General features: G+C 34.7%; 1 protein-coding gene across 2 annotated transcripts in view; it reads left to right on the top strand.

The window, feature by feature from the left end:
* Nucleotides 1–20,220, top strand: part of Arc42 (Activator-recruited cofactor subunit 42) — a 43,504-nt gene extending 23,284 nt beyond the window's left edge. For both annotated transcript variants that reach the window (XM_072522936.1, XM_072522937.1), the window contains exons 5-8: nucleotides 5,634–5,794; nucleotides 8,338–8,415; nucleotides 15,326–15,573; nucleotides 19,984–20,220. In XM_072522936.1, the coding sequence (XP_072379037.1) occupies nucleotides 5,634–5,794; nucleotides 8,338–8,415; nucleotides 15,326–15,573; nucleotides 19,984–20,113 (617 nt within the window). In that variant the 3' untranslated portion in view covers nucleotides 20,114–20,220. The remainder of the gene's footprint in view (nucleotides 1–5,633; nucleotides 5,795–8,337; nucleotides 8,416–15,325; nucleotides 15,574–19,983) is intronic.
* The last annotated feature ends 5,439 nt before the right edge of the window (nucleotides 20,221–25,659 follow it).

Consider the following 25,659-nt stretch of genomic DNA (forward strand, 5'->3'; position numbering starts at 1 on the left):
AGGATGCGGGATATACTCCAGATCACTGAACCTAAGAATAAAATGGGGTATGGGCAAAAATGCCAGCGTAGTTCAGACAGAACTGACTGGTATCTCCATAGCCGCAAAAGAGATAACCCAAAAAGGTATAGCAGGTAAAACTATAATCATCTGCACAGATAGCAGACAAGCGCTACTAACCTTGAATAGACCACGTGTCACATCAGGTTTAGTAATGGAGTGTCACAAGTCACTAACCCAAGCTTCGGATGGTAATACCATCATCCTGAGGTGGGTTAAAGGACACAATAGGAATAAAGGCAACCGCATTGCTGACCAATTAGCTAGGAAGGCGGCAGGCCTAAGACTCTTAGGACCTGGGGATCTTTTTAGTTGGTCAACTACAACAATCGCGGAAATTGTCAAATGTCACTCCCATGCGCAAACTGTAAAAAGATGGGAAGAAGGGAAAGGATGTAAACTTGCCAGGGTAACACTAAGTAACCTTGAAGAGTCAACATCTAAGAAGTACTTGGGAATGACCAGGAAAACCTACGTTTGGCAGTTGGTTTTTTAACTGGTCATTGTCAACTAAGCAAACACCTCCATACACTGGGGCTAGCAGACACACCTCTATGTAGGAAGTGTGAACGAGAAGACGAAACTGTAGAGCATGTCCTATGTGAATGCCCAGAGTTATCGTTAATACGAGAGTACGCGTTCGGCGAGTCCTGGCCCACACCTGCCACATAAGATAGATGTCTCCTGGTGACTTGTCCATCTTCCTAGAAATGGCAGGATGGACAATGAGCTAAGGGTGACAGCTCCCTGGAAGGATGCACAATGGGTCAATTGTGGCCTAAGTGCTGTGAAACTTAACTCGCCCTCCCTACTCTACAGATACAGATACAGAACCCGCCAGCTCTCGCTTGTCGGATTGTACTTGGCTCATGTATGAGTCATGCTTGTACCTAATCACAGGAAATATAACCATAAATATGATTATTAATATGTGTATAAATAACTTACATTATGTGTTTCGTATTATACATAATTGCGATATGTTACTAAAAGGTATTGTCGCTATACCTAATATTTGATTAGGTATCGTTTCAAGAGTATCGAAATGACATCACAATTGGAATTGATTTTATTTAATGAGTTGCACATCCTTATGATTGAGGAATTAACAAGAATATTAGTTGTGTGTAGGTGTATAAAATAATGAAGGATATTGTTAAGCCTTTATTAATTCTAATTTATTGTTCTTATTTTAATTTACTAAAACACGATCATTTATATCAATGTATTAAACCACTGTACAACAATTTATTTGACTAATAATTACATTATTTATCTATACAGACGCTACATTTGAAACGCGTCGCAATCTTCTTTTCTGACTGCCCGTTTTCTCCAAAAAGGTCCTGTTATATACCCAATACCGTTAGACTAGAAAAGTCGATGGGCTTCTCGACTAGACAGAGCGGCGAATGGTCTCAAAACTGGTCTTTTTACATGGACTCGTCTCCAGAAAGTTCAATTGTTGTATTTATAGCGGGGGGGGACCCATCGTGTGTCAGGTAGGTTATTACCTAGAAAATACGTGAATGAATGAGAATATTAGTAATTAGTATATATATATATTATTCCGTATGATACATAAAATGTTTGAGAGAGCACTGAATGGAGAAGACTTACCGGCAGAATGGACCCAAGTATATATGACATCAATATACAAGAAAGGAAATAGAAAAAACTGCGAAAACTATCGGGGAATCAGCATTATATCGTCTATAGGCAGACTGTATGGAAAGACCATAAAGGAAAAATTAGAAATATATATACAAGATAAAATCGGAGAAGACCAGGCAGGTTTCACAGCGGGGAAAGCATGTTTAGATCACATTTACACGGTCGAACAACTAATAGAAAAAAGAATGGCCAAAAATAGATCCGTCCATCTGGCTTTTGTTGATCTTAAGAAGGCATATGACTCAATACCTAGAACCAAGCTATGGGAAGCAATGGAAGACATCGAAGTTCCACGAAGATTAATAAACGCGGTAAAAGCACTCTACAAGAATAATAAGAGTAGCTATCAAAACGGGCCATAGGATATGCAGTCCATTTGAGACGACAAAGGGACTACTACAGGGTTGCTCCACATCCCCCACCCTGTTCAAAATATTCCTGGAAAAAACCCTGAAACCATGGAAAAGAAAGTGCGAAGGAATGGGTATACCAGTAAGGAACGAATATCTACATACGCTAAGTTTTGCCGACGACCAAATAGTGATCGCACAAGACGAGGATGACCTCAGTTTTATGATGAGAAAATTGGAGCAGGAATATACAAAGAATGGGATGGAAATAAACCTAAAGAAAACTGAATACCTAACAACGGAGAATACAGAAATAAAACAGCTGGAAATAGACGAAGGTAAACAAATCAAAGGAACAGACAAGTATAAGTATATATACGAAAATTGAACCCGGTACTATGGGATAAGAACATCAGCATGAAAACAAAGAAAAAAATATATAATACCATGACAAGAAGTATCCTCACTTATGGGTGTGAAAATTGGACAATAAATAAGAAAACCAAAAACAAAATAAGAGCAACAGAGATGGAATTCCTAAGGAGAAGCTGCAGTGTAACAAGAAGAGATAGAATAAATAATATGGAGATTAAGAGGAGAATGGGAATGAATTCCGACATAATAGACTACATCGAACAGAAGAGGTTAACCTGGTACGGACATGTCAGAAGAGCAGACCAAAATCGGTGGATAAATAGAATAACAGAGTGGAGCCCGATAGGAAGAAGAAAGAGAGGCAGACCCCGAAGATCTTTCAGAGATGAGCTGGACGAAGCAATGAGTAGAAGAAACCTACAGGAAGGGGACTGGCTAAACAGGAAAAATTGGAGAAAACGGTTGAGTGAAGGAATACAGTGAAAACTGTGAAAATCCTTGTATATATATATATATATATATATATATATATATATATATATATATATATGAAAAAAGCTTAATATATGATACAGGAGCACAATTCGTCAAACTTCCCGTGTTTGAATCGGGTATCAATCGAGTGTTTGACGTCATTTCAGCATTGTCAAACACTCGAGTTAATACAGAATCAAACACAGAGAGGCCAAAGAATCTGCTTATTTCCCACTTCAAGTTGTTAGCGTACAAAGGTGCCATCTATTTTGATGGCCATAAACGAAGACGATTTAATATCGTTTTCTGTCACATTTGAAATGTTCAAAAGTTTACACATTTTAGTAAAACCTTGCTATCGCTTTAATGAATTGAAAAGCCAAATGTATGGCGTAGCAGCATAATTCGTCGAACTTCACGTGTTTGAATCGGTATCAGTAGAGTGTTATGACATCAGTTCAGCATCCCTGCTTCGTCAAACACTCGAGCTGATACAAAATTAAACACGGAAGTACCAACTAATGTCCCCTGCTTATCTCCCAGATCCAAGTGGTTAGCGTACAAAGCGATATTATTAAATCGTTTCCATCTATGGCAATCAAAGTAGATGGCAACTTTGTACGCTAACCACTTTAAGTGAGAAATAAGCAGGAGACATTCGTTGGCTTTTTCGTGTTTGATTAAGTATCAGCTCGAGTGTCTGACGAATCAAGGATGCTGTAATGATGTCATAACTCTCTATTGATACCGATTCAAACACGGGAGGTTTGACGAATTGTGCTCCTGCGCCATATATATGGCTATTTAATTCACCAAAGCTATAGCAAGCTTTTACTAAAAGATGTAAACTTTTATATGATGTAGATTGAATGTCTTCTTCTTCTTCATGTGCCTTGTCCGTTCCGAACGTTGGCAATCAACATGGCTATTCTGACTTTGTTTACGGCAGATCTGAATAGTTCAGCAGATGATAATCCGAACCATTGCCGCAAGTTTTGGAGCCACGAGTGTCTTCTCCTCCCTGGACCCCTTCTGCTGTCTATTTTCCCTTGAACGATCAGTTGTAGTACTCTATATTTATTATGTCTCATAACGTGACCCAAGTATTCCAACTTTCTTTTGTTTATACTTATTCCTACCTCTCTCTCTTTACCTATCCGGCGTAGTACCTCTTCGTTGGTCACGTGCTCAGTCCAGGATATACGTAATATACGTCGGTAAGCCCACATTTCGAAGGCCTCTACTTTTTTCATCAATGTTGCAGTCATTGTCCACGCCTCCATTCCATATAACAAAACCGGGAATACATAACATTTCAGAAGTCGAATTTTAAGAGGTAGGGTGAGGCTTTTAGAGGTGAAAATTTGCTTCATGCTAGTGAACGATGCTCTTGCCTTTTCTACTCTTGTCTTGTCTAATATCAGTTGCTGTGGTGGTTGTTGGGTTTTGCTTACTAATTTGCTTACATTGAATGTCTACGTTGAATTTATTCAACCAGGTCAATAGACGTAGATCATAAATTACGTTGGCATATTCTAATTTCCTTTGAGTAAAATTATTATATGGAATTATATTTGAAACTTTCAACCAATTTTTAACACAGTATCCTGAGGTTTTGAAATATGAAGCAATAAAAATTTTAATATGGTTAGTAAATGTTAATTTGTCTGATAATGATATAACTGTAAATTAATACACTTAGGACTCTCATTGATTTATATCTTTCTAGTACAGTATTGTCAATAAAAATAAAATAAAATAATACAGTATTTTTATTGTATAAAATATAAATAAATTAAATTACCTTCTGTTTCTTACAGAAAAAAATTTCTAAATGTAAAACATGAAAGTGTAAAACAGGTCAGAAAAAGTTTAACAAGCATTGCCGAGTGAAACTTGAATATACAGATTTGGTTAAGGAATTAAAAATACAAACAAAAAATGCATTGAAAAAACGATTTCAACTCCACAACTAATGTGGCTTTATTCTTGGGCCCAAATTTAAAGACAATGTAATTTCTCAGTAAAGCAAGACATATGAACCTAAAGGAATCAGTAAAGGTTGTACTAGAAACTACTTAAGAATCATCTGCGAAAAAGATTATCTGGATTCATCAGACGCAAAGTATATCCATAGGACCGATATTGAATATACCCACGATGAAACATTCAACCAAATGTGGATGTTTTTGTTTTGAAGAAATTAAAGTTGTCTAACTCTAATAAACAAATTAGCTAGTCGAATTTTAAATGCACCTGCTAGCTCTGCTACTTTAGAGAGGTTGATTTCTTGTGCGAGACGGATTGTGAAAGAGTGACGCACCATATTATTATTCGATAATTTGGACAAATTATTATTTTTCAATACCAATTATAATTCGAGTTTGTAGTTTGTAGGAAATTGTTTTCACTCAGTGAGTGAAATTAAGTAACCTTGAAGGGGAATGGACAACCACTCTAGCGCCCTTACGTAGTGGACATACGTTCGACAACCATCACATGAAGCATCGCTGCCAAGTTTAATTGGATTGGGACGGTTTCGGTACTGAAGTGTAAAGAAAATTAATTATCCATTTTTGCAAATCCTATGCCCTAGAATCATATGCTAGATCTTTCGTAAGTTTATATCCGTGCTTTTTGTGTCTAACCTCAAGATACCTGTTTTAGAAATGCAGTAATTTTGACCCCTTTGATTTTTAGGAATTTCCGCTATAATCGTGCCAAAACCAACTAAGGGATTAGACTTAGGTAAAAAAGAAGATAAACTAGGAATAAGGGGCTCTTCAACATGTAATTTAATATTTGACAATTGTTCTGTTCCAAAAGAGAATCTTTTGGGAGAACCAGGATTCGGTTTTAAGGTAAGACAATTTTAGTGCATTATTCGATAGATTAAATGTGACTTCCTCCTTTTTCTCGTTGTCTTCAGGCCGTTGGCTATCATCATGTCAACAACATCGTGAAATCTTTCTCTCCTAGCAGTCGCTCAAAACAGATCTTCCACCTGAAGACGCGTCCATTGTCTTATGTTTCATTATCGAGTTTCTTACGCCCAACCCATCGTCTTCCTGCGACTTTTCCCTGAATAATAAGTTGCAGGAGGAGGTAGTAAGGCTCTCTGACGATTCGAACAAAGTATTCTTTTTTTCTTGTAGAAAAAAATGATAGAATTAGATCTTCACGTCCAGGATACAAATAAACATATATTTGTATGCATCTCATAAGCCAAATGATGTGTGAATACACGCCATGCAACACGAATAATATAACTAATAACCTCTGGTTAATGCAATATATTTTCTTAAATAAGAAATACTGATTTTTAGTCAATATGCGACCAAATCATTTTTTACTTTTACAAAGCACGTGGTGTTCGTGTGTATTAAGGTATAAAAAAATTGCTTGTTAAAAGCTTAAATTTTTATTTTAAGAAGATCTTTTCGGAAATAAATCATTCCATCATCAGTTAACTAAAAGAGAGAGTAAAAATACCAATATTAAAAAACACAAGTTAAAATTTAAATATATAGAAATAACACGTTGGTTTTTTACTACTTACATAAAAAGTTGTTAAAAAACATTGTATGGCCACTTAAAAAAACTTTCGAAGGACATCCGTATTAAAATATAATCCTCATGGTTTTATCAAGGTAAATGCAATAGACTTAACTTATTGATTATTAAAAACTGAAGATGGGGGCATCTTGCATGACCCCCTGTAGCTGGTGAAGTTTTTTCGACTTACATTACCTCTGATCTGTTCTGGAGTCTTGGGCTAACTGATATAAAGATGGTATGAAAAATCAGTTAGTACCCATCAATGTCAAGTGGAATGATGTAGTAGGAGCAAAAGTCATTGTGCTTAAGTTTGTGAATAGGCAGTTTTTAGTGAAGAGTTGTGTTTTGTGTGTAGTAAGATCAATAGCAATTTTTGGTATTTTAAAAAGGTGGTAGAATGTAAAACAATGAGTGACTGTGATGTAAAATAAATTTGGTATACCAGGGTAAGGCAAAATTTAAGTTAGGTAGTTGAAATTAATAAATCAATTGGAAGCGGTAAAGAAAATGTTATTACCTAATTGTTTCCTTGTATGAAGTAGATATAGATGAAAGTTGGTTTGAAATTTGTGGAAGATAAGTCGAGGAAAAAGAAATAAAAGAAAGAGAAAGAAAAGGAAGTAGGAGATGAATGTAAAGATGTAAGCTGGGGATACTGAAACTGATTGTGATAAGAGATTGATAGATGTAGTGTGAATATTTATAAGAGAACCTGTGTGATTAGTCAGATGGTAGTTATTGGAGAGGATGGGAAATGGGATATTGGAAAAGGGATGTTAGTGTATTAATGGTGACAAGAATAGAGTTAAGCATGGCGGATTATATAAGGTGATATAAAGCTATGGGAAAATAGAAAGAAATGTAGAAGTAAGTAAAACTGGATGTGTAGTTAACAGAAAGAAAGTTAGATCAGGAAAATAATTGTCGATGAAGTGGAAAAAAGTCTCTATTGATGCTGGTGTGACGATTAACACAATTGGGACTGTTTTTCTTTTCCTTGACTATTTCCAAATCCTCAAAAAGGTCAAGTTTGAGATAATCTCTACCTGGGATGTTATGAAGAAGAGAAATATCATCTGGTACCTTGATTGTGTGATTGTGATATTTGAGATGGTGGGAGAAAGAAGAAGTGTTATCTAACTTAGAATGTTCTATGGCCCTGGTTACTAGAGATCTACAAGTTCTACCAATATAAGTGGCATCACAGTCAGAACATTGAAGTTTATAAACCCCACTGCGTTTGCTGAAGTCGATAGAGTCCTTACTATTGCATAATGATCTACTCAATTTATTGTTAACTTTAAAGGAAATCTTAATATTTTCAACAGAATTCAGGATAGTGTTTTTGATTGATTCGGAAAGTGTTGGACAGTGAAATGGTAATGAGAAGTAAGATGGGGAATCTGAAGTAATGTTATGGTAAGCTGATTGTTGAAGCAATTTACGTTTCTTTTTATAAATGAGTTTATGGATGATATCTGGGTTGTAGCCATTATTAAAAGCAATCTGTTTGATTATATTTATTTCTTGGATGTAGTTAGTGTTGGATAATGGAATGGTTTCTAAACGATGAATGAAACTATTGAATGCAGATAATTTGTGTGAAATGGGATGGTTAGAATTGAAATGTATGACATGATCTGTTTGTGTGGGTTTTCTGTAGATGCTATAATCAAAGACATTATTAATTCTATTGATGGAAAGGTCTAAAAAATTGATGGAGAAGTTAGATTCTAATTCCATAGTGAATTTGATATTGGGGTGAATATTATTGATAGTGTCTAATAAGGAAAAAGCTGTATTTGAGTTACCTCTAATGAACACTACTTTTAATTTTTACTTTTAGATTGCCATGATGACTCTCGATGCTGGAAGAATTGGAATTGCTAGTCAAGCTTTAGGAATAGCACAAGCTTCTTTGGAAGTGAGTATACGTTACGTTTATTGTATAAACACAAACTTATCGAATGTTAAATATAATTCCCATCCATTTGTCTGAATGACTTATGTTTCGTTTCAGCCACATCTGATTTGTGTTATATATTGTGTTTAATTTTTTTTTGTATACTATTTATATGCTTGACTCTCGCGATTCCACGTATGTTGTCGTGTTTACCATTCCTGGATATAAATCGGAGTTACACTGAACTTAAAAAAGACTAAAACTCAAGAATCAAAACGCAATCGTTAAATATTGGGTGATAAACCTTACATACAGTCCATCTAATTTACTTACCGTTGCACGTCACTATCATTGACAGAGATCGAAGTTGACATAGTTGCCAAAGTATAAAAAAATCCTGAATCCATTTTAAATGAAATAGGTCACATAATTATTGCAAAAGTGGATTATACAACAAAGAAATTAATATTTAAGTAAATAAATAGAAACAAAACAAGAGTTAAAAAATAATCTTGTTAAAAAACAATTTGAGCCGCTTGTATGCGTCGTATAAAGATGGAATACCGCAACTGTCAAATAAGTGTTACCAATTTATGCCAAAATATCACCTTCGTTCGGTTACAGTTACAGTGTGTTCCGAACAAATGTTCTTCATAAAAACGCTTTATAATGCATTTATACAAATTAAATGAAACATATTATTGTGTATTTCTTTAAATAAACATTAATAGAAATCTTTAAATATTATTTCTACGCCTACATATTAAAATATGTCTAGTGGCTGTAATACCAGTATACTCGGCAAAGTGATTCTAAAAAAGAACACACCTACCGCCTAAATATTTCGTGTTGGTGTCATGTGACCTCACGGGCTATGACGCGGATGACGTGTAACGGTATGTAAATGAGATGAAGTATAAGTTTCAACAATAAATGAATGCAAATCCATGGAATTAGGTTTGGGTTTATTTCTAATAAATTAGTACCAGATTAGTTCTTAGAGTTATTGAATCATTATTACAATTATTTAACAGCAACAGTTGTATCCCCAAACTACGTTCCTCCTAGTGGCGAGGTATAACCATCAATACATTCGCTGATAGGATAGTCGTTACGATAGAGATCCTGGCCTGTATAGAAAAATGTAAGTGGGTGCTAAATAATACGGCACTTTAGCTAAATCGTGCTAGATTTAATGCTGATGAAAAGGCATTCAGGCATCAAATCTCTTTTTAGATCTTTTTAAACCATACATCTTTTTAAACCATAGATGTCAAAGTCAAGAAGACATCTTTTTAAACCATAATAATGAAAATTTAACACATCAAAGATTATAGTGAAATGCTGTTTTTCCTGAAGTAAAATGCTCCGGAAATAAATAGCTTCCGTTCGTATTTTTGGGTGGGGACCATTTTGGGGAGGAACACTATTACAGACGGGGGTAGGGTCTTTGATTCTTGGGAGGCTTGCAGGTAAGAATATAGAGTTGGTGGATGCACTTTAAAGGAGAATACAATTTGTTTGCTTTCAAGAGACGAAGTGAAGTGGAAAGGAGAAAATAACTAAAGACTGTTTCAAGTTAAGAATTCACAACTGAACAGATAGGCCAGTGCATTTCTTACGGGCGTATGTTGCCAATAGTTCACGGGACTATGCAGGGCCGGCCGAAATAACCCATTCTTTATTTATATTCAAATTTTTATTTATATTTTCCAATGTTAATCAAATTTATTTTAAAAAGATAGGTACGTATCTATTTAATAAGCTTAACGACTACAATTACTTATAAATATGGTTACATTTTCAGGGAAGTGATTTTAAAGATTATTAGAAAAATGTCTTTATTAGTGGTTAAAATATTAGGTTTTACGCAATTGGTTAATTATTATGGCACAGGTAATTCTGACAGCTTAGGTGTCAACTCTCAAAATTATTTATAAAATATTACTTTCACAATAGTTAATAAATAGAAAGCAATAATAATTAAGATATTGTGCTTAAACTTCCATTATCGGGCAAGCCGGGCTAACAGGCCCTAACAGTAAACAATATTGATTACTTTATAATTGACTATTAATAGTTTTCTAATTCTCTTTATGTACTTAGTCATTCCAAACAATAGTGTCATTTGGAAAGCACATTTGGAAAGCAGACAGATTTATGAGTTATAGATAAATGAGCGGTATGTTTTTCAAAATAGTGTAATTAGGTGAAGTGGAGATTATATGTTTGTCTGTATACATAAGCCCAAACTGCCCGATTACGTTTTTAAATTCTTCTGCCCGGACAAGGGTTAAGGCATAACCATCGCGCACTCAAATCTCAAGTGTAAAAAATTATATTGTTAAAATGGATCCAGTTTTGCCGTTTAAAAGTGGTCAAATTTTACATCTGAGTGCTAAAAAAGTGATCTTAAACGTAGTGAGATACCACATTAATTTGCTTCGAGATGAAAGTCAACGTATTGTATTCGACAAAGTATCCGCGATGACAGGAGTGTCAGTTCGTACGATTCAAAAAATCGTACAGGAAGACAAAGAAGGTGAGCTTTCTGAGGTAAAAACAAACAGAAAAAGAACCCGTTGCCGAAACAACTCCAGAGACTATACTTACGATGAAGGTGTTCGTATCGGCGTTCGTCGAACAGTGCATAGTTTTTTTTTTGAAAACATTCCTCCTACTTTGAATCGTCTTCTGCCAAAAGTGAACCAAGACGAAAACTTGCCAAATTTTACCCGCAGTACAATGTACAGGTTGTTAAAAGACATGAACTTTGTTTATGCAAAACGTGATAAAAGTGCCGTGCTAATAGAACGTCCTGATATAATTGCATGGAGGCATGGATATTTAAGGGCCATTAAACAATATCGGGCTGAGGGCTATGACATTGTGTATTTGGATGAGTCATGGGTCAATGTGGGGCACTCGGTTTCCAGAGAATGGAAAGACAAAACCGTCACCTCGGCAAGAGATGCGTTCATAAAAGGGCTAAGTACTGGACTAAAGCATCCCACTCAGCGTGGACCACGTTTCATCCTTGTCCATGCCGGAAGTGAAAATGGTTTTGTAAACGGTGCTGAAATGTTTTTCCTTGCAAAAAAAAACAGCGCTGATTATCACGACGAAATGGACGGTCCGTGTTTTGAGAACTGGTTTGAAAACAAACTGTTGCCCAACTTAGTTCGAAAAACGGTTATTGTTATGGACAATGCTCCATATCATAGTGTAAAAACCGAGTTGTTGCCTAACCAATCGTGGAATAAGAATAACATTATGGACTGGTTAAGACAAAAAGACATATTTTTTGAAGAAAATTATCTGAAGTGCGAGCTTTTGGAGGTAGTCGCGCAATTTAAACAAAATTTTGATAATTACAAAATTGAAGAACTTTGTAAACAACAAAATAATGTCAAAGTGCTTCGTTTGCCTCCATACCATTGCGAATTAAATCCAATTGAAATGGTATGGAGCCAAGTAAAAAGGCATGTGGCCGTAAATAACAGCACCTTCAAAGCGAAGGATATGGAGGACCTCATAAAAAAAGCGTTTTCAAATGTTACGTCTGATAACTGGAAAAACTATATTCAACATGTAATGACTCTGGAGAAAAAATTTTGGGAAGTGGACGGTCTAATGGAAGACGTAACTCCCATAGTTATAGATTTATATGATAGTAGTGACAATTCCGATTTGGATATGGACGAAGAATGTACATAGTTTTTGATAATTGTAATATTGTAAATATATAAATGTCAAACTAAAAAACCAAATAATTTGTTACATTTCTATGGTTCTGTTGTATTTTTTTTAAAATATACAGAAGTTTTTATTGTTTTTTTATGTTTTTTACTGACACTAATAATATCTACCACAATACTCACTCAATTTGTTCATTAAACAATTAAGAATATTTTTAAGAGTCTGATGATGACCTAAGCCGAAATTTAATAAATAACTGTTGTGAGAAAAAGACATGTCTTTAATTTTTATTTTTCAAAAAAACAAAAAAAATTTAAAGTTACCTAAGTGAAAAAACGTCTAATGTGCAATATAACATGCAGTTCGGCCCTGCTTTTTCGCTGCAACTCCACTACTCTCGCCTATCTCAGTCTATCGGTAGTTCTGGCATCACCGCTTCCCATAAGGCTCCTTTATGAATTCTTAACTTGACACAGACTATAGGTGAAGGATACAAATTGTGGTATGTAGGAAAAATTAACATCACGAGAGGAGTTGGTGTATATACGAGTGATATACGTCAGCGAAATTTATAGTGATAAATGAAGGACTTGGCCTTGAAATTAGAAATGATGCTAGAAATATTTTTTTTGTGTAACTTCTAGAGGGATCTGTAATCTGCCAAAGGGTAATAAACGTTTTTTATGAAGAGAATTGATGAGGTGCTGAGTGTCACTCCAATTTAACAAAATCTAAGTCTACATTTGTCTATGAGAGTTTTATGTATTTGTCTTAAAATTCAAACTTATCGGTGTTTAAAGGCAGGTCGGATGGAAATATACGTTTTAGCCTTCAGACTTCATTGACATCTCGAAGGTTTAGTTGGGTGGCTAACGGGTTTGGATGCACTCACAGGCGTTCCCTGTAACTAACACTAAACCGATGAATAGTATCCTTCACGGATTCTAACGGAATGTCATGTTGGATAATTTCGTTGGAGATGTAATAGGGGGCATCAGTCGCTGGCAGTACTCTATAGCGAGATGCCGTAGATCCACACATGTTTTAAGATGGTACTGAAATAATAATTTGAAACTACCAGTACCACTAGATACGGAGATTTTTAACATATTCTTGCAAAAGGGAGAAAGTCAAATCATTACATACAAAAGTGGAGAAAATTAATCTCAAATATACTATTTTATGACAAGAAAATAAGATATCCTTCAATGTAAGGCTTGCAAGTAATAGTTACTAATACTGTAAACTACAACATAAGTTGTTTGTACTGAACATTGAAGTTAAAAAGCGAAACGATAGCAAATTATCGGAAAGACCACAAAAAACTAGGGGATGAATGTTAAAAGATAACAAAATAAGGTTTATATAGGGCAAACATAGTATAAAAATTAGTTCTAATCTTAACGGGGGGTCCCAATACAATTTGGAGGAATATGGCTAGTATTATTAGAAACGCTGCAATTGAAATACGTGAAAAAACTTCGAGAAAGAAGTTGGAGAATAAAAGGACCTAGTGGTGGTCAAAGTAATACAAATGCCAGATGAATGGAGAATCTTTGTACCTGTGTACAAAAAGAACGAAAATATTCAACAATGCACAAACTACGAGGCTATAAATCCACTTCGTCACACCATGTAAATATGCGAGAGAGTAATTGATACATGGATATGTGAAAAAACCGAAATATGCGAGAAAAGATGCAATTTTAATTATAAGGCAGCTGATGGAAAAATATAGGAAAAAAAGAAAAAAACGCTTATATGATATTTATTATCTTTAAAAAGCATATGATAGGGTTCCTCGAGGGGTTATATAGTTGGCACGCAAAGGACTCCTCATGTGAAAATTGTGAGAGATATGTGTTATTGAGTAATAACTAATGTTCCGTCTCAGTATAAGACTATAAGTCTGAGATCACCAGTACACCACGTAGGGCAAACCACGTGGGGAAATTCTCATCCCCAACACCACGCGTCCCAATGGATAACATGGAAGGTCTGTGGTATATAGGGTATAGGACAGATGTGAATACGGTATAATCAAATAAACATCCTCGGATCAGCTGAGAGCATGACATAAGGGTTGCAGCTATGCCATTAACTGTACAAACATCCAAAGACAATACTCACTATAACTGACTTATCATACAGTGAAATTTGTGCTATTACTACTGCTCTCCCCAATACCGAGGTGCAACACCAGCGTGCCGAAGTCCCGAGTCTGTCTGGGATTATCGAAAATATACAATAAGTCAGTTAACTGCAGTACAAGAGGTATAGAATAGACGGTTTCCAGATAAGAACAAAAAACAGAAATAATGTGGGACAAGTCTAGGTGAAATAACTTTCATGTGAAAGGGAGGATTACATCAGGGCTCAGAGCTTAGTCCTTATTTACTCTCATTAGTATTGGGTCAGATAACAGTAGAACTATAGGGTAACATTTTCTGTTGCTTAATGTCTTCTGGTGATTTGGCGTCAGTAGGAAATTATGAAAAGTAATTAGCATAGAGACTGGAACGGTAGCGAAAAGCTCTTGAGGAAAAAGGTAACTTAGTAAGTATCAACCTTCGAGCAGATACTAACTAGAGGCAGCATTCATGCTACTAGCGCGAGACGAGTATTGTAAGAGAGAGAGCCAATAAAACTACATGCTATCTCTCGCGCGCGCCTCACTTTGATTGATCGGTGTCAAACCCCTCTACTTTCCTGTACAAATGCCGAACCGCTGGGTACAAGGTGCGAGAGAGATGGCATGTAGTTTTATTCGTTCTCTCTGTCGGTACACGTTTCGCACTTAAAGCATTGAAAGTGATTGAAGGCTGCCTCAAGTTAGTATATGCTCGATGGTATCAACAAAAAGAAGTACACATCTGAAGTGGGAATGTTCATTTAATGATGAAGTTTCTATTACAAATAAGGTGATAGCCTTGGATGGTGAAATAATTTTGAAAAATATTAGTTTTAAGTATCTAGGATCGGTATTACATTTGTATGTATTATACGATTTATGTATAGATTTATGTATTTACGTATACAATATAACACAAAGCAGCGTGATCATTTCGTTTTGCTTACATACAGTCATCCAGAGTAGGAAAAATTAATTCAAATGCTGGCAATCTACAAATAGTTCTTTTACATTAAAAGTTCTTTGATACTTACAAGATAAAATTCTTGTTATAGCCATGTAAAATACTAAATAAATTAAATAATTTTAATCTAAATATAGGTCGCTGCTGAATATGCTTCTAAACGTTTGGCTTTTGGTAAACCTCTTACCAAACTGCAAACGATTCAGAATAAATTGGCTGATATGGCATTACGATTAGAATCAGCTCGATTATTGACTTGGAGGGCTGCGTGGCTGAAAGATAATAAGAAACCTTATACTAAAGAAGCAGCTATGGCCAAGTTAGCAGCAAGTGAAGCTGCTACATTTTTAAGTCATCAATGTATACAGATTTTAGGAGGAATGGGGTAAGTACTTTTTATTTCAAAGTTTATAAAATTTGTAAAAACTCAAGAACCTTAAGTTCTGTTAAAATTTTACATCTTTCGAAATATATTTTTATCTTTTACACAGTTTTAGTTGTTTAGTGGAAAGGTAATTATAAAATATTTGAAGCTGTTTCTTTTCCAAAGAATATTATATAGTTGGGTTTGTCAATAATTTAAGTGTTTTTGGCAGCTGATAGTGCCTTTGGTTATAGCGAAATGAAACCCACATATTAATTTTAGTTTGTTATTACAAATGACAGTGGCTTAAATCCATTCTACAGTTAATAAACTTATAAGATCTTTATTAGCGTTAACAATCTGATCATCATTGGTCAATAAGTAAATTTTCTTTAACCTAAATTACTACTACGAGGCACACATTAAGGTTTTGCATAAATAATAGAACAAAAACATATTTTTGGGAAAAATCAGCTTTATTGTTTTTCAAAGTATTCGTCCTTAAAATCAATATAATATACCCATAATATACACAGTATCTCAAAAATGAGAGTTTTGTTTGATTTTGTTTTTGACTCTTAGGAACCTTATGCAGGATGGCCCACCAAATCAATGTTTTTCGCCTTGAAATTTTTCGAATGTTGGACGAGCCGTGTGAAAGCTGGCAAACGAATGGTTGTATACATTCAGTATTGACAGTTTTACCATTCTCTAACGAAATCGTGGAAACATGTTCCTTTTTTCCAAATTAGCTCGCGACCATTTGTTTGCCAACGGTGCTAGCGCGGACTACTTTTGTTGACTTTCACCCGTCTTGAAACGATCATCGTTGATTGGTTTTTCGTTTTGAGCTCATAGCAACATATCCCTGTCTCATGACCAGTTACGATGTTTCATACCAAACTTGGACTGCCTCCGTTGAATCGTTTGAATATAGCATAGGACCAATCCACAGGTGCCTTCCTATGGACAGCAGTCAAATTATGAAGAATCCAATGACTTCACATCTTTCTCACTGCAAAATTGTTTGTATTTGACTCATGTCAATGTAATGTCGCGCACATCATCAATGTTTTCCAGCATAACAGCTGTGGACGGACGGTCTTCACGGAATTCCTCACTGAGGCTGGTTCTCGTTTGAATTCTTCAAACCATATGTGAACATTAAGAAAACAAAATGTATGATGATCTCTAACAAGGAACAGCAAATTGAAAGAATCAGTGTGCATGGTCAACAAATAAAAAGAGTAAAAACATACACCTACCTTGATACGAAAGTCAATGAAAATTGGGACCATTCCCTAGAAATCAAATGTAGGACAGAGAAAGCAAGACCTGCATTTCAAAAAATGGCTAAGCTATTCAAAAAATGGCTAAGCTATCAGTACCCAAAAAAAGCAGGTTACTACGATGTTATATCTTTCCTATACTGTTGTACGGAGTTGAGTCGTGGACTTAAAGTGGCTTTATCGTCAAATCCTGAAGATATCCTATACCGACCACGTTACTAACCAGGGCGTTTTATTAAGAATGCAAAAAGGAAAAGAGTTGTTAACCACAATAAAAACAACCAAAATCGAATACCTCGGTCACGTCATGAGGAACAGCGAAAGATATGGGTTGCTGAACTTAATTCTACAAGGAAAATTAGAAGGAAAACGGGGACCGGGAAAGCGAAGGATTTCCTGGCTGAAAAATCTACGTACGTGGTTCAGCACAACAACCAAAAATCTTTTCCATTTCTATTTTTTTTTCGTGTGGTTTAGAACCAACAAATTTTGAAAATTTGTTGGTTCTAAACGACACGATGGATTTTCAATCTGTCAATTTTGAGTAACTTCCGCTATAGGGCTCTGTGCAAAACTTTTAATGTACGCCTCGTAAAAAACTTACTACTAAGGACAGTTTCATTAGCAATTTATTACAAAAATAATAAAGTGTACTGTCACTGCACTATGTTCTGCTTTCCACTTTTCATTTAACTAAGTCAGTAGGCTTCTTCTTCTTGAGTCGTATAACTAGATCTGAGTTGTTAAGGAGCTGGATGGCCTTAACATTGTTGTATTTAAGAAGTCGGCTGTTGGTGACTCTTGATAAATGTTTCATTGGTCTTGGTAAAATTCCATTTCCAAATCTGGAGGTCAATGTTCATAAAATACCAAGGGGCGTTGGCAATACTTCTACATATACTGCATCTAACTGACTTTTACTGGCACAACCACACAGCTGGATGTCGGATGTCCATACAGATTTTTTTACTGTTTATAAAAGAGTATTTTATTATAAATTTACAGACTTAATGGTCTTCACAATGGCAAATACTTTTTTATACTTGATGCTTAGCACATATTTTTTTACCACGGACCTTCCAGCGTAGCCTAGTATCTCAGCTAGTACCCAAATGTTTTGCCGCGTCAGGGTATAGTATCTATTATTATATAGTATTATTTAAACTAACAGAAATGTGTTGGTTCTTCTTGTTTATAAAATTAATGTGTCCAGATTTCGTTTTATTTAATTTAATTTGCCAGGCTTCAATTCAGTTGTTAATTGTGTTAACAGAGGATTGCAGTTTTCTTGTTGCTTTTTTGTAATCTTCACCTACAGCACTATCATCAGCGAACAGAACTTTTGTGTTATTAACTAAGTTAGGGTTATCACTAGGTACAGGACTGGTCATGACCCATTACCTTGCGGTACTCCTGATTTAATTTCTTTTACTTCCGAATAAGTTTCTTCCTGCTCTATCCTAAAACCTCTTTTTGAAACTTTAGACTAATTCAATGTATTTTCTGAGTAAAATCTTGCTTAATTTATGTTTATGCCATATTTGACTAATTTAATTTTCTTCATTTTTCAATTTAATTTTTTGTTTAAGTTCCATCTCAATTTCTTAATATGGGATTGTGCAAGATTGTTCTTTTATTTTATTAATTGAACAAATAATCAGTTTAAGTTTCTGTGTAGCATTATTTAATTTAGTTTTATTAGACGGCGCTCTAGAGCATTGCATGATCGTTCTAAGTTTACTTTTTTCCAAAATAAGATTTATAATTTCTTTATAGTAATTATTGCATATAGTTCTAGAAATTTACAATTAACAATTAACAGCAAATTTACTAGGATATAAATTGGAGCTGGAAGGTCAGATAAAAGAACAAGTGATGGAGTTTAAATATGTAGGCATCCCATTATCTAGCTACGGAAAGCTCGAAACAGAAGTTGAAGATCAAGTGAATAGAGCAAACAGAGCCACATGTTGCCTGAATGAAACAATATGGAGAAATAAAAATATCGGCCAAAAAATTAAAGGCAGAATTTACAAAACAGTCATCAGACCAATAATCACATACGCGGCAGAAACTCGACCTGACACAGAGAGGACAAAAAAAATGTTAGAAACAGCAGAGATGAAAACACTTGGAAAAATTGATGGTAAAACACTATAGGACAGAGCTAGAAGTACAGATATACGACGTAGATGCAAGGTGGAGAACATCAAGAACTGGGTAAGAAATAGAAGAGTAGAATGGAACGATCATATAAGCCGAATGACAACAAATAAAACAATAAAGACGGCAAGAGACGGTTAACCCATAGGAAGGCGATCAGTATGAAGATCACGAAGACGATGGAACGACAACTTACTGGAGGCACATTGGAAAATAGACAGTCATGTCTACATAAAAAGAAGAAGTTCTAGAAATGAATTCAGGCGAATTATTCCAAGCAGTTTGCTGAATTATTTTAACAAATGTCCGTTTTTCATCAAATTCGTCTTTAGTTTTTACACAAGTCAATCAGTTGCTTTCATAAAGTCCTCGTAGACATACCGTCTCAGGACTTGCAACTTAATGTAGAGTCATATGTCGCCATGTTACCAATCCAACGGTAACTTTACCATCTTAATTTTAAACAAGACATAATGTAAACTAAATTTCAATTAGTAATTTTTAAAGGGTTTTTACCCCCATATTTAGTGGCTACATTCATGTATTAACCTGTAAGTATTAACCACATTTTACATTAACCTTAGTCAAAATTTAAAATATTTCATGTTCTTTTTAATTAAGTGGTTAAATACTTTTTTAGGACACTGATGATGGAATATTTATTCCGAAAAAGTTTTGTCTATTTAACATAGCCCGACTGGGTTTTTATATACCTTTTTATAAAGGATTTTATTAAAAAAATTTTAATATATGGTATACAGCCAACTACAGGAACTTAGTTTCCTTGTGGATTTACACAAGTGTTTATCTCAAGTGACTACTGCTTGTTTATCAGTTAGTCTATTACTAATCTGTTAGTCTATTACATTGAGCGATATAGATTATCCTTCTGTCTTTCTAGACTATCCTAATCCTTTTGCTATTCTTATTTGTAGTAATATTTTTTCATTCATATTGTAAACTAAAAACATTTTTTTAGGTACGTATCAGATATGCCGGCAGAACGTCATTATAGGGACGCTCGAATAACAGAAATCTATGAGGGAACATCTGAAATTCAAAAACTAGTTATTGCTGGAAACTTGATTAAGGAAATGGGCATCAACTAATAAGTTCATCTATCAACTCTTGATTTTTATAGTTATATGTAAATACATTTTTTAAGTAACGTGTTTGTACTGTGAAAAATATAATTAAACATCGAACTACACTTGGATTGGTTTTGTGTTGTCTATATATATATATATATATATATATATATATATATATATATATATATATATATATATATATATATATATATATATATATATATATATATATATATATATATATATATATAGATTTACTACATTTACTTATCTTTTGATTTACTTAAATGTTTGATAAAAGTTTGACAATGCTTGGCTGTGTTGTGCTGCAAGACTATTTTGTTGAATAAGTTCTATATATACATATTGTCCATTATAAACAAATACCATGGTTGGGCGACACCTTATTTGTGTACCACCATTTTGGGCACCACTCTATTTTTGAAAGGAATAGGAAAACCTAGTAAGTGAAGACAGAAAAGCCCCGGTAGACATTATTTACCTCGATTTTGCTAAAGCTTTTCAAAGCGAAGACTATTACATAAATTGGAACACCTTGGTATCCGTGGTCAATTACTGAGATGGATCGAGGCGTATTTAACAGATAGAAAGGTTTGCGTTAGAGTTGGGGACTCTTTCTCAGTTGAGAGAACTGTTTTAAGTGGGGTACCGCAAGGATCAGTTTTGGGCCCACTTTTATTCATAGCATACTCAAGTGATCTACAATTTCACATTAAATGTCCAAAGCTTTCTATGCAGATGACACGAAGCTATTTTCCGATCCCTCCGTAAATTTCCAATTACTAAAACATGCCATTGATTGCATATCGGAATGGTGCTCTACTTGGATGCTGCCTCTTAATGTGGACAAATGTGTAATTCTTCACATGGGTAAAAATAATCAGTGACTTCCTTACTCTATTAATGGGCGCGTGTTAAAAACAGTGAAATCACATAATGATCTAGGTGTTATAATTAATAACAATCTAAGTTGGTCGGAACATATTTTGCATTTTTCTAAAAAAGCTAACAGTAAATTATATCTACTAAATAAAACGTTTGCGAAAGTGTCATTTATGAGCTCAGATCATCTGTATAAACTGTACATTCGTCCAGTTCTGGAATATTGCGGAACTGTTTGGTGTCCGGTATTAGTGCAAACAAGACGACATTGTGACTGATAAGGAAGAACTAGTGAAAACAGTGGAAGACTTCTACAGACGACTCTATGAAACAAGTGAATCCGATGAAAGACGCCCCTTACCAAAGATAGAGAATCAAGGCTCAGAATTAATGCCGAACATAACTGTTGACGAAATTAAAAATGCACTTCGGGTGATGAAGAACAATAAATCCCCAGGTGAAGACAGGGTAATGACCGAAAGCCTAAAACTAGGAAGAAATAAGCTCTTACTGACACTTGCTAAACTGTTCAATAAATGTCTGTGCGAAGCGATAACACCGACGCAGTGGAACAACGCGGAAATCAGCTTACTTCATAAGAGGGAGATATCAGCGACCTTAGAAACTATCGCCCCATTAGCTTGTTGTCACAAGTATATAAGCTATTTACAAGAGTTATTACCAACATGCTAGGAATTAAGTTCAGCCAAGAGAGCAAGCAGGTTTTAGAGCAGGATATGGCACGAATGATCATTTACAACTAATTAAGAACTTAATAGAAAAGAGTGTTGAATATAACAAGCCATTAGTCATGATATTTGTTGACTACGAAAAAGCTTTCGACACAATAAGTCATCAAAAGATGTTAAAAGCCTTAACAGAGTGCCGTATAGATCATCGCTATATAAACATGATAAAATACATCTATCAAAATGGGACAGCAAGTGTAAAACTGGCAGATAAAAAGACCAACGTATTTAAAATAAAACGGAGAGTGCGACAGGGAGACACAATTTCGCCAAAATTGTTTACAACATTATTAGAGCATATGTTTAAGAACGCAAATCTGAGTGAGAAAGGAATTAATGTCAATGGAGAAATGCTTAGTCATTTGAGGTTTGCTGACGATATTGTCCTTTTTGCTGACAGAATCGATGATGCAGTATCGCAACTGGAGAAACTATACCTAGCCTCCCTACAAGTAGGATTAAAAATCAACCACACAAAAACACAAATCATGACAAATCTTGTGTTAAGCGAAAAGATTTCAGTAAATGGCATGCATATTGAAGAAACCACCTCATATAAGTACTTAGGACATGAGATACGCATAGGAAGAGATAATCAAACGTGCGAACTAAGCCGCCGCATAGGACTCACTTGGATGGCATTCGGCAAGCTAAGCTATGTTCTTAAATCAGAACTGCCTATGTGTCTTAAAAGAAAAGTCTTTAATCAGTGTGTTGCCAGTACTTACATATGGTGCAGAGACATTAACACTAACCAAGAAAGTAAGAAATAAAATTTGTGTTACCCAAAGAGCCATGGAACGATCTATGTTAGGCATTTCTCGTAGGGATCGGATCACAAACAAGGAAATAAGACGGAAAACAGGAGTGACAGATGCCATAGAAAGAATTATGACCCTTAAGTGGAAAGTAGCTAGAATGTCGGATAACAGATGGACACAGCGAATAATACAGTGGAGACCGAGACAAGAAGCACATCGAAGTAGAGGTCGTCCACCAACAAGATGGTCTGATGACATAAAACGGATCGACAAAAATTGGATGCAAACAGCACAAAACAGAAATACATGGAAAAGACTGAGGGAGACCTATATCCAGCAGTGGATAGATCCGGGTTAAATGATGATTAGTGCGCGATCGTAATATTCTCGAAAACGTACAGCCGCATTGCACTAGGATGTCTTTTGGTCGCTCAAGACCTACGTATACAGGAAGACTGAATATGGCCAATCTCACTACATTTGAACAACGTCGACTTCGAGGCGATCTAATTATTACCTTTCGGATAGTAAAATACAACTTTGGAAATGTGGGGGATACGTTTATACTAGACAATGACAATCGTCTTCGTGGCCACAAACTTAAGTTTAAAAAGTAAACTTTTTTAACAACAACTAGACAATTTTTTCTCTATAATCGAGTGTTTTCGATATGGAATAGCCTTCCAGCTGAGATCATAGATGCTCCATCTGTCAATATTTTCAAAAATAAACTGGATGACCATTTGCTCCATAGTTGAACATTTAATTTGTACTAAACACTATTACCTGTTTTTGTATATTTATTTAGTTAGTTAGTGCTTAATAGGTAACTCTTGTAATGTAACCATTTAATTGCACACTATATAACATTGTATTCACATGGGCATATGGGTTTTGCGACCCCTGCTCAAATTTATTGTAAAATAAAAATAAGTAAGAGAACCAAAAGGAAATAAAGCGAGAACGATAACTGGGAAGATACAAGATATAGGATAACGTAATAAATGTGTGAATTTGGATCCACCAGGTATGCGCGGGAGTACTATAACGTTACTAAATAGTAACAAAGGAGTAGAGGGACGTAATTATGTCTTGCGGTGAACACTATTAATGCGACATATATGGTACAAGTTATACCCGAAAGAGATAATGTTTAAAATGATATCTACGTTATGAAATAAAAGAAATAAACGTTCGATTTACAACTATTATATTTGACAGCTACAAAAATGATAGACACCGAGCAAAATTCGTTATGTTTAACAAAAAAAAATATATATGATGACAAAGATGTGAATATTATTAATATAAGAAAAAACAACGTTCAGTATATAGACCAGGGCGGATCTGTTTTAAGGTGGATGGTGTTTTGATTCCTTTGGTCATATATATATTAAACAAGAAGTTCATACAGAATCTTTATTATAGCAATCAAGAAGCTACAAGTTACAAGTTACATGACCCTGGCCGGAATGGCGGTACCGGATGACATCTGTCTGTCATCGGTCTTTTTCTTTTTTACCTTTAACATAATATATTACACGTTCCCTTTTTTTTAGATAGTACAAAACTAAAATACAAATTCAACTAAAATACAAATACAAACAAGTAGCCACAATTTCAATTTAACACATAGTCCTTTAAATATGTAGGAGGCTTGTGAGATCTCTTATTTGTTTTAATGATAGTGTTACCTTCCTCCTCATCTCTTACATTCAGTAGGTTATCTGAAATGCAAGTGTTATTTTTAAATCTAGGTAAATCAACAATAACGTCATTATTTAAATTAACATTTTCAAACATCTCAATCTCAATATCAGTAAGACCTTCATGGTCACTATGATTTTCACAGATATCACCATCATTCTGACTCACAATTTTAATATCAGATTCAGTTGGGATATCATATCTACCATGACCAGTTGGGGTACTAACATTGTACTTCGTTATTGTCAAGCAAGATATTTTCATTTTTAAATAAATTCAAATGAAGATCATATAATAAAAAGTCTTTGTTACACGATAAATTTGTTTTATGTAGAAACTTTCTATTCCGTTCTACATTCTGTACCTTTTGAATCCTGAACAATATAAGACCTATCATTAACTATGGCTCTTATTACTCCCCTTTCCCATACTTTTCCTTTCTGAATTAAAATGGTATCCCCTTTATTAAGTTTATCTAATTCTTTTGCATTTCGGTCAAAATATTTTTTTTGAACATTTTGATTATGTTTCAATTTTTCCTGTATAATACTGGAATCTAAAACTTTTGGAATTAGATTTTCATTAGACATAGGTATCCAAGTTTTTAACATTCTGTGCAAAAATAGTTGAGATGGAGAATAGTCTAGATTTGTTAATGGGGTGTTACGGTATTCCATAAGTAGAATAGGCAAATCTTTAGTAGATTCAGACTTTTGTAACATTTGTTTAGTTATTCCTACATATTTTTCAGCAAGTTCGTTTGATTGGGAATGGTACGGACTGCTAAAAATAACTTCAAAATCCCAAACTTTTTAAAATTCTCAGAATTATATGGCATTCAGACATACATTATACATTTAAAATGTATAATGTATGTCTGAATTGTCAATATAGATGAGTCAGATAAAATTAAATTATTAGAAGAATTTTTCACTAAGTAACAAAAAACAAAATTTGTTTAATTTACTAATGTTTGTATTTTGAGAAAGATTTCCGAAGTGGAAATTGAAACGTCAATAAACGTATTTTAACCTTTAATTGTGACTTATTCCCATTTAAATAGTAATTAGGTGTAGTTTATTATAAGAGACAAGTGTGGACATATAATTTGGGCATTCATAATGAGTCACAGAAACAGGACACATCTATGTCTGGCCTGAAAATGTCGCATCCCGAGGAGCTCAAGAGATAGCTTCATGCTTAATAAACCATCTTGAGGCGCACTTACCTGACTCAACCGAATATATATGATTTTGTATAGCGATGCTTGTGGGGGCCAGAATCGGAATATAAAGGTGGCTTTAATGTTAAGCAATTACCTTCAAAAGTGTACATCGTCACTCAAAGTTATAGAACAAATATTTTTTGTATATGCACATAGTTTTAATACATGCGATCAAGATCTTGGGTTGATTGAACAGGAGAGAAAACACCATGATCGAAT

Source organism: Diabrotica undecimpunctata, chromosome 2 (genome assembly GCF_040954645.1).
Source record: "Diabrotica undecimpunctata isolate CICGRU chromosome 2, icDiaUnde3, whole genome shotgun sequence".
NCBI lineage: Eukaryota > Metazoa > Arthropoda > Insecta > Coleoptera > Chrysomelidae > Diabrotica > Diabrotica undecimpunctata.